The 10799-nt window shown below is 52.3% G+C and overlaps 1 protein-coding gene across 1 annotated transcript in view; it reads right to left on the bottom strand.

The window, feature by feature from the left end:
• The window catches only part of LOC307236428 (integrin beta-3-like), an 18455-nt gene extending 7878 nt beyond the window's left edge, over positions 1-10577 (bottom strand). The window contains exons 1-10 of the mRNA XM_080008847.1: positions 10491-10577; positions 9411-9496; positions 8138-8339; positions 6573-6825; positions 5963-6125; positions 5697-5858; positions 5476-5571; positions 5273-5362; positions 5027-5161; positions 3402-3831 (exon numbers count right to left, since the gene is read on the bottom strand). Of these exons, the coding sequence (XP_079864973.1) occupies positions 3402-3831; positions 5027-5161; positions 5273-5362; positions 5476-5571; positions 5697-5858; positions 5963-6125; positions 6573-6825; positions 8138-8339; positions 9411-9496; positions 10491-10548 (1675 nt within the window). The 5' untranslated portion in view covers positions 10549-10577. The remainder of the gene's footprint in view (positions 1-3401; positions 3832-5026; positions 5162-5272; positions 5363-5475; positions 5572-5696; positions 5859-5962; positions 6126-6572; positions 6826-8137; positions 8340-9410; positions 9497-10490) is intronic.
• Positions 10578-10799: the final 222 nt, after the last annotated feature.

Below are 10799 nucleotides of genomic sequence, written 5' to 3'. Positions count from 1 at the left end.
CTGACCGGCTCTTCTCCCAGGGCTCCACGGCGGAGGGAGGAATATATACCCATGGGCGGCGTGGGAGTGGGAGAGAGAAGGATTGGGGGGGGGGGGCAGGGCAGAGAGCCACCAGGGCCTGGAAATTAGCTGAGGATGGCTGGACGACACCAGACACTGCGGGGAGTCTCAACAGCGGCCTCAAATTGTGTCGTATCGATAGCTAGTTGTGCTCGGCTGGCGCGAGAGGGAGCGTGCAGGCGGGATGAGAGGGAGCACGCATGTGGGATGAGAGGGAGCGCGCACGTGGGATGAGAGGGAGCGCACACGCGGGATGAGAGGGAGCGGGCAGGCGGGATGAGGGCGAGCGCCAGGCGGGATGAGAGGGAGCGTGCAGGCGGGATGAGGGCGAGCGCGCACGCGGGATGAGGGCGAGCGCGCACGCGGGATGAGAGGGAGCGCGCAGGCGGGATGAGAGGGAGCGCGCAGGCTGAATGAAAGCGAGCGCCAGGCGGGATGAGAGGGAGCGCGCAGACGGGATGAGAGGGAGCGCGCAGGCGGGATGAGAGGGAGCGCGCAGGCTGAATGAAAGCGAGCGCCAGGCGGGATGAGAGGGAGCGCGCAGGCGGGATGAGAGGGAGCGCGCAGACGGGATGAGAGGGAGCGCGCAGACGGGATGAGGGCGAGCGTGCAGGCGGGATGAGGGCGAGCGCTCCAGCGGGATGAGGGTGAGCGCTCAGGTGGGATGAGGGCGAGCGCTCAGGCGGGATGAGGGCGAGCGCTCAGGCGGGATGAGAGGGAGCGCGCAGGCTGAATGAAAGCGAGCGCCAGGCGGGATGAGAGGGAGCGCGCAGACGGGATGAGGGCGAGCGTGCAGGCGGGATGAGGGCGAGCGCTCCGGCGGGATGAGGGTGAGCGCTCATGTGGGATGAGGGCGAGCGCTCCGGCGGGATGAGGGTGAGCGCTCAGGCGGGATGAGGGCGAGCACTCAGGCGGGATGAGAGTGAGCGTGCAGGCGGGATGAGGGCGAGCCGCAGGCGGGATGAGGGCGAACGCGCACGCAGGATGAGAGCGAGCGCGCACGCGGGATGAGAGCGAGCGCGCAGGCGGGATGAGGGCGAGCCGCAGGCGGGATGAGGGCGAACGCGCAGGCGGGATGAGGGCGAACGCGGGATGACAGCGAGCGCGCAGGCGGGATGAGGGCGAACGCGCAGGCGGGATGAGGGCGAACGCGCAGGCGGGATGAGGGCGAACGCGCAGGCTGAATGAAAGCGAGCGCCAGGCGGGATGAGAGGTAGCGCGCAGACGGGATGAGGGCGAGCGCTCCGGCGGGATGAGGGCGAGCGCTCAGGCGGGATGAGGGCGAGCGCTCCGGCGGGATGAGGGCGAGCGCTCCGGCGGGATGAGGGCGAGCGCTCAGGCGGGATGAGGGCGAGCGCTCAGGCGGGATGAGAGCGAGCGCGCAGGCGGGATGAGTGCGAGCCGCAGGCGGGATGAGGGCGAACGCGTAGGCGGGATGAGGGCGAACGCGCACGCGGGATGAGGGCGAACGCGCAGGCGGGATGAGGGCGAACGCGCAGGCGGGATGAGGGCGAACGCGCAGGCTGAATGAAAGCGAGCGCCAGGCGGGATGAGAGGGAGCGCGCAGACGGGATGAGGGCGAGCGCTCCGGCGGGATGAGGGCGAGCGCTCCGGCGGGATGAGGGCGAGCCGCAGGCGGGATGAGGGCGAACGCGCAGGCGGGATGAGGGCGAACGCGCAGGCGGGATGAGGGCGAACGCGCAGGCGGGATGAGAGGGAGTGCGCACACAAGCCTGTCAGCACACGCCACCGTCTTCTCCATAAGACGACATCTCCCGACCTGCCTGGCTGCAAAACAATATTATATTATAAATATTAACCGGCTTCGGCTGGTGAGAAGCGTACCGATCACCTTGGGATGTCGGTTCAACCGGCGAGCGGTCGCGCGGGGCCGGGATGTCGGAAGGTGAAACCGTGAGATTTTCCCATCATGCCCTGCATACGTTACTCCACGACGCCACGTCCAGTATTTGTCCATGAACTCTATATAAATTGTCTCACAAACGCCGCTTGAATGGAACTGACCTCGGACTCCGGGGGCTGCATCAACAGTCTTTACATCAGTCTCTACACGGTATTTATACCATATCATTGTTACATCATCATGTCAAAAAATGATCTCTGTGAAACACAAAATCCCGTCCCACTCGTCCAATCTTCCCATCCTTCCACTTTGTGTTTGTACACACACACGGTATGTTCCTGAATTTGCCCTTATCTTATCTGATGTGATGTCCAAATATGGGCCTCGCTTGTGCCTTCTTGCGTGCGTGCGTCTACTCCCTCTGCACACGAGTGTTACATTAGACTTCCCACGGACGAGCCTCGACAAAGTCTTTTACGGCTCGACTCTGTAACTACTTGTCTTTTTCAAACTGCTAATGAGTAACAAAGCGCTCCGCTCCGTCTCCCACTGCACCGGGCTCTGGGGATAACGCATATTTTTAGAAGCCTCTGTGCAGTGGACGGACGGTGAGTTCACAGACTCGCAGAACGCAGAAAGCGTTCGCCCCTTTGTGTACATTCTGCTCCCGACCCGAGACGACAACGTTGTTCTCGTGCCCGTGAGGTAGGAGGGGCTTTTAGGGTCGCGTGCGGGCTGCTCCGGCTTGTTTGGCTTTGTCACGACAAACTGTGTAAAGCAGCTTTTGTGTGTGTTTACAGGTCGCGGAAGGCATTGGCACACGTCTGGCCCGGTGAATTGAGCTGTAGCCTAACTAGGAACTAGGGAGAGGGGAACGCTCCTTCCTGTTTACTCACAGTAAAAACACGCATTGAGAACACAACCCACCCGCACACGCACATTTCCACACTGTTTATTAACAGTGTGTGGAATAAACTGATAACGCTCCTTGGTAAGAGTTCACCACCAGCTAATTGGATCTATGTCGATCTTTTCTTTTCTGGACTCGCTCTGAATTATTTTTATAAATTTTTTTTTTTAAATACAAATACCAATTTCTACCAATCATACCTCAATCAATGGAAGAGACGGAATAAAAATGAAATGCATGTATGGAAAAGTTATAAGTGATGGAAGAAAATATCAGCGTTTCAATTTCGGTCCGACTTTAACCAGGGAGTTATCAGAGAGGTGCAGGTTTCAGAGAGTTCAATTGAATACATTTTAAGAGCTTTTTAGTACGACATCCAAACAAGGGAGATTATGAACTAGATCTATAAGCTGCTTCAAGGGGGGAAGGTAAGAGATTAGAAAGTAAATAATAATAAATAAATAAAACAAAATGTCTAAATGGTACATTCAAATTTAAATTCAGTACTATTTGGTGACTTTGTAAACCCTGGGGACACCCTGTTTAGCCCCTAATGGCGCTACTCACCGGAGCACAGCTCCGCTTTGTTGCGCAGGCAGCTGAAATCGTCGCACTGGCAGTATTTCCCCCACACCAGACCGTAGTCGCTGTGGTGGCACGAGCACTGGCCGCACACGCAGTCGCCCCGCCGGTCGCACAGCGGGCTCTCCGGATTCGGGCTGCAGTTGGCATCGTCGGACGGCGTGTAGTCGCCCTCGGCGCACTCGCAGTGCGGCCCAAGACGCCCCGGGTGGCACTGGCACATGCCGCACTCGTAGGTCCCGTTGCCGTGGTTACAGGCGGGACTGTTGGGCTGGGCGTCTGCCTCGCAGCCGCAACCGCAGGCAAAGTCCACCGTCACCTCCAGTTTGTCATTGAAGCCCAGCGGCTTGATGGTGAATGTGCTGTTCTTCTCCTTCGGGCAGCCGCGCAACCGAGCCTCCACACTGAATGACACCTGCACCCGGTAGTGGTGGAGTAGAGGTAGATTAGAGTGGGGTAGAGGTAGGGTAGAGGGGATTAGTGGTAGGGTAGAGTTAGAGTGGAGGTGTAATAGAGGTAGAGCAGAGGTGGGGTATAGGTGGGGTAGAGGTGGATTACAGGTAGGGTGGAGATAATGTTATGTATTCAGCATCTGACCCCATAAATTGCCATCACATACTGACAACAGATCAATCTCAAATAATGAACCAGATTTGATGTGGCATTGCATCCTTATAAGTACAATTGTCAAGGTATTGATGAAAGCGGTGGATTCCCTCATCAGTTCCCTGGAGAGTAGAGGTAGAATAGAGGAAGAGAAGAGGCAGAGTAGAGATGGAGTAGAGGTAGAGTGAAAGCAGAATAGACGACGGTAGAGTAGAGGTAGGTAGGTAGAGTAAAGGTAGAATAGAAGTAGAGTAGAGGTAGAGTAGAGGAAGGTCGAGTAGAGTTAGGTGGAATAGAGGTAAAGTAGATGTAGACTAGAGGTATAGTAGAGGTAGAGTAGATGTAGAGTAGAGAAAAGTAGAGTAGAGGAAGGTGGAGTAGAGGAAGGTAGAGTAGAGGTAGGTAGGTAGAATAAAGGAAGGTAGAGTAGAGCTATAGTAGAGGAAAGTAGAGTAGAGGTAGGCAGAGTAGAGGAAGGTAGAGTAGATGTAGGCAGAGTAGAGGAAGGTAGAGTAGAGCTAGAGTAGAGGAAGGTAGAGTAGAGGTAGGCAGAGTAGAGGAAGGTAGAGTAGATGTAGGCAGAGTAGAGGAAGGTAGAGTAGATGTAGGCAGAGTAGAGGAAGGTAGAGTAGATGTAGGCAGAGTAGAGGAAGGTAGAGTAAAGGTAGAATAGAGGTAGAGTGGAGGTAGAATAGAGGAAGGTAGAGTAGAGATAGCATAAAGGTTGAGTAGAGTTAGAGTTAGGTAGAACAGAGGTAGAGCAGATGTAGACTAGAAGTATAGTAGAGGAGGGTAGAGTAGAGTAGAGGTAGAGGTAGAGTGTAGGCAGAGCATAGGAAGTTAGAGTAGAGGTAGAGTAGAGGAAGGTAGAGGAAGGTAGAGTAGAGGTAGAGTAGGGAATACATCTGCTCCGGTTCAGGGTTTTGATGTTCAGTTGCGATGCTGCCATTTTATTTTACCGCACAGATGATATTAAACGTGTGTTTCATCGGGCTCCTCGGTACCGTGTCTCCGATCTTGAGGTCGGTGCAGGACCTGAACCCGGGGATGACCTCCCCGTTGAGGCAGGTGGCGTTGAAGGACAGGGCCAGCTCCGGCGGGACGCCCTCCAGCTGCAGCTCCACCTTGGAGCGGATCTTCTGCTCGGAGCAGAGTCAGGGACAGAGTTACACCGCGGCAAGTTCAAGACGGACGTACTCCGTGGCCGTTGGGAGCTCTCAAAATGTGCAAAGAGCTTCCGGATCCCTCACCTTGTAGGCGTCGGTAATGAGCTCGATGACGTTCCCAGAGTCGTCGGACAGCGTTCCCACCGTCGTGCCTTGGAGGAGATGACTGAAGTTCTGCGGACGTCCAGACGAGATCGCGACGCCACGATGCGATTAAGCCGACGGGGGGGCCGAGAAAAAAACCCAAAAAACAGGCAAAGAGCCCCGATCGCCAGAGGGATCCTTACCTTGTAGAGAGGAACCACGTTGCTGGTCACGGCGAGGATCAGGTTGATGTTGTTGTCAATCATTTTCTCAGACATTAAAGCCAGAGAGGGATAGTCCTGAGCGAGACAGAGGGAAACACATTTAATGTTTGTTTATTTTCCTTAAATGTTAAAAAAATCGAGTGTCATGTATTAAAAGATAGACACTTTCCACTGGACTTTCGCAAGGAGGAAGTCCGTACCAACACTGTGGATTTGTCATAATTGTTGGTGCTGTCCAGGTGACAGAGCCCGTCGTTTGGTTCGACCACGCCGGCGATGCGTCCGTCCAGGGCGCTGTGGCTTGTGGCGTCCGTGGTGAAAACCAGCAGGTGGGACGCGCCGGACCGCCAGCCGATCCTGTCCTGATGCACGGAGGGTTAAGAGTCTGCGGTTATAAGGCCCGTATTGAGACACAGATTTGAGGCGCGTATGCATGTGTTAATACAGCCGTTTTATAGCGTCCCACCTTACACACGACGGCCTGCATGATGGCGTCGAAGCCTCCCTCCGGGGAGTCTCTGTTCCTGGACACCTTCTGGTTCTCCACCTCCTCCGTGAAACGCTCCACCTTCTCCGTCAGCGAAAGCACATGCTTGTAGCCGAACTGGGGCAGGCACACAGCGTGAATCCTACCATGCAGGTGGTGGGGGGTGGGGCAGGATTTATCAAAACATTTGACAAAAGATTCCATCCAGATGCATCCAATCGAATCATCAACCAGACAATCACCAGAGGGAATAATCTATTTTATTTATGATAACAAAAAAATATATAATAATAATAATAATAATAATAATAATAATAATAATAATAATAAAAATTAAAAACAAACAAACAAAAAATAATAATAATAATAATAATTATAATTATAATAAAAGAGCACTGAAAAAAGCACTTTTCAAAACAGAGATACAAAGTGCTTCACAGAGAGGGATCAAATTAAAGAAAACAACAGCAATCAAAAGAGAAGGGGTCCAAAGCAAATAAATAAACAAGCATATAGGTTAAAGTGTAAAAATATCATATATAATATAAAATCAATACAAAAAAGTTGAAAATATTGAAATAGCACCTACCTGGAGCAAGGGTTACTGATGAGCTGTGGGGGGGAGAGTTCCATGTATGGGGACATGGGCTTGTCCACAAAGGCCCCAAAGCCCATGCGTAGATTGCTGGTGGTGTGGCCCATGGTTGTGGCAAGCTTGCTGCCCAGCGATCGAAGCCTATCCAGGTCATCCTTCATAGAATAGGACAGATCCATCAGGTAGTAGAGATCCACAGGATAATCCTCCACCTGCCTGACCGACACGGTGAAATGCTTGGCATCATCTGCGAAGGCAGGGATAGTGGGGGGGGGTGGGGAATCAGAGTCGGAAGAGGACAATTGGCTAATAAAAAAGAACCATAACACTGAGACCACAATGTGTAGGTGTCTTCCGGCTTCACCACGTCTCGGCGTCTACCGGCGTCATCACGTCTCGGCGTCTACCGGCGTAACCACGTTTAGGCGTCTACCGGCGTCACCACGTCTAGGCGTCTACCGGCGTCACGACGTGGAGGCGTCTACCGGCGTCACCACGTGGAGGCGTCTACCGGCGTAACCACGTCTAGGCGTCTACCGGCGTAACCACGTCTAGGCGTCTACCGGCGTAACCACGTCTAGGCGTCTACGGGCGTCACCACGTCGAGGCGTCTACGGGCGTCACCACGTCGAGGCGTCTACGGGCGTCACCACGTCGAGGCGTCTACCGGCGTCACCACGTCTAGGCGTCTCCCGGCGTCACCACGTCTAGGCGTCTACCGGCGTCACCACATCTAGGCGTCTACCGGCGTCACCACGTCTAGGCGTCTACCGGCGTCACCACGTCTAGGCGTCTACCGGCGTCACCACGTCTACCGGCGTCACCACGTCTCGGCGTCTACCGGCGTCATCACGTCTCGGCGTCTACCGGCGTAACCACGTCTAGGCGTCTACCGGCGTCACCACGTCTAGGCGTCTACCGGCGTCACCACGTCTAGGCGTCTACCGGCGTCACCACGTGGAGGCGTCTACCGGCGTCACCACGTGGAGGCGTCTACCGGCGTAACCACGTCTAGGCGTCTACCGGCGTAACCACGTCTAGGCGTCTACCGGCGTAACCACGTCTAGGCGTCTACCGGCGTAACCACGTCTAGGCGTCTACCGGCGTAACCACGTCTAGGCGTCTACGGGCGTCACCACGTCGAGGCGTCTACGGGCGTCACCACGTCGAGGCGTCTACGGGCGTCACCACGTCGAGGCGTCTACGGGCGTCACCACGTCGAGGCGTCTACCGGCGTCACCACGTCTAGGCGTCTACCGGCGTCACCACGTCTAGGCGTCTACCGGCGTCACCACATCTAGGCGTCTACCGGCGTCACCACGTCTAGGCGTCTACCGGCGTCACCACGTCTAGGCGTCTACCGGCGTCACCACGTCTACCGGCGTCACCACGTCTCGGCGTCTACCGGCGTCACCACGTTTAGGCGTCTACCAGCGTCACCACGTCTAGGCGTCTACCGGCGTCACCATGTCTAGGTGTCTACTGGCTTGAGGATGTGGATGTCTACTGGATTCACGATGTGTAGGTTTCTACTTGCTTCATGATGAGCAGTTACTCACCTGGTCTCAACGTTATGCGGATCTTCTGAGGCCTGATCTGTGTGACAGCAGCGGTCCCCGAGGCTTTGCCGCTGAGAGGGGCGTCCTCCTCCACCGTCAGCGTGCTGGACGGAAACTCCAAGGCCTCCGCCCCACAACCGCCATCCACAAGGTTCTGCATCGAGTCACAGCGGGATGCACTGGAGCTCCCCCGCCCAAAACCCTGACCCCCACACACAGGTCAAATTTACACAGCAAACATATAATACAAAAATATATTATAATGATATTAATAAGAGTCCACTTCACCCTGATCCATCCTGAAAAAAAAAATGCTTCAATGCTAAGATTTTTTTTTTTTTGGGGGTTTCTCGACTAAAAGCTTGTGTGTAAAATGTAAGTAGATAAAACCATACAGCTCTGACAAATTAGTGATGATCCAATCTTTCAGTCTAGGGTGTGGCCATTTGTTAACCTTTTGAGAGATCTTTCATTATCAAAGAGTCAAAGCACATAATGCAGGTGTGTGACACTGCCCGTGTGTGGTTTTGTGTGTTTTAATAGATTGCACGGATAATTGCATTTAATGTAATGCCTTGCGCGCATGACAAAAATACTTGTTGGCTCGCATTTTGGACTAAAGGACGAACTTTAAGATGACAAAGGATGTGGTAAGAAGCTTACATCAGCGGTGCTAGTCGAGTCTTGTGAGAACGTGTTGTTGGTTTTCATAACATCTCAAGTATTAAGTCTCAGTTCTTACAGCGTGTGCATTACCTGTATGGGGGGGGGGGGGGCGTCTTAGTGTGTGACCTCTGTTTTTTGAAAGTATTTTAAAAGTATGTACAGTGGAGGTGGTGGGGGGGGGTGGCAGGGGTCCTGTTCTAACATGCACTAGACTGTCATACTGTCCAGCTTTAACATTGCATAGCATAGAAGTACTTTCAACCATGATTTGTCATATTATATTTTGTTAATGTTGCCCACTCGGCATCCACCGCAGCCTGGTCATCCCGGAAGGGTGATCCCTCCTTCTCTGGTCCCTTCTCAAGCCCCCCCCCCACCCAAGGGTTTTCTGGGAGTTTTTCCTTGTCCGGATGAGGGCTCAGACCAGGGGAGGTCGTTGATTTCTAAGTGAAATGTGGGTTTGCGAAGGCCCTTTGAGACTGTATTGTGATCAAGGACTACACAAATAAACTTGACTTGACCAAGACCAAGGAGTGTGTGAATGTGTGTGTGTGTGTGTACGTGTATGTGTATGTCTGCGTATAATGGAGGGCAGTGTCTCTTATACCTCCTGAAAGCACCACGCACAGGTCGGGTGCAAAGCCAAACACTCTCGACAAGAGCTCACCCCCCTGGACGTGCACACGTTGGAGCCTACGAGAAACGACAACAGAGGGCATAGGAGTAGATTTGCGTCCCCCTCAACATTTAGGTGCACTTGCCCCCCAATAAAAATATGAAATGACATAATTAAAGAAATTTCCACCATCAATTTGTGCAGAAAAGGCACACATAGCTGCATAAAATAATCACCAGATTGCAGGAAATGAGTGTTTGACGCTCAACATTTTGTGTAAAACTGTAAAACGCCACAGCAGTAGAAGTGGCTGCTGAAGTTTATTGAGCAGCACTTATGGGTTTTCCTGCACACACACAATAACACATAATGCACAATACATTTTCAGCGGATTTAACATTTGGATTGATTTTTTTTTTTTTTTTTCCCCAAATTTGATGCCTTGATGCTTATTCAGAGTTGCACCTCCTCCCCCCAATATTTAATGTGTGAAGTTTTGCCAGATTTAATTTCCACCTCAGGCCAAGTTAGATACAAGATCACTGTTCTGTACAGCAGGTGTGATTAAAACACAAAATTACTAAATGGCAACTAGTTAACAGTTATAACATAACATGATAAATGCTGTATCCCGACAGACAGACAGATAGACAGATAGATAGATAGATAGATAGATAGATAGAGTACATGCATAATAGAAACAGTACATACATACAGTACATACATACATACATACAAACTTAAATTCAATCAAACGCCAAACTGTGTGTGTCAGTGTGTGCGTCCTGGGAGGTGTGTCCCCAGGGCGCTTCACTACAAGTTTCACCTTATAAGGCCACGTCCGAAATCCCAAACGAAGCAGCAAATTACGACTAAAGATCTGTGCCGCAGCAAAACAAGTATCCACAGTGCGACCAACACTCTCAAACGGTCCATGGAACTTTGAATGGCGCTCCGTACCATCCCGTGCAAAGTCACTGAAATCAACCAATAATGCCCACGCGCATGCATTCCTCGATCGTTTTCCAAAAATAAAGAAAAATAAAAATAAAAAACAGCCGCCAGACTTACCGATAACGTGAGACAGCGCGGTCAAAAGCACAGATAAAGTGATTAAAAAGCTCCCCATGGCGGCACACGGCTGTCCGCTCTGCGATCCAGTGCGCACTGCGCGCAACAGGGAAGTGGCTCCACATTCCTCCAGCGGGTCGCTCGACCCGAGGGATCAATGTCAATCACCAAGTGATTGACATTGAGAAAACGCGAAGAAAAAAAAGTCGTACAAAAAAAAAAAAAAAGACATAATTTTTTAAGAATATTGATATATTTATTCAATATTTATTTATTCAATTCTTTTTTTAATATATTTATAATATATAT

Source organism: Zeus faber, assembly GCF_960531495.2.
Source record: "Zeus faber genome assembly, chromosome: 11".
Classification (NCBI taxonomy): Eukaryota; Metazoa; Chordata; class Actinopteri; order Zeiformes; family Zeidae; genus Zeus; species Zeus faber.
Note: the sequence above shows the minus strand (reverse complement) of the source record. Positions and strands in the feature narration are given on the sequence as shown.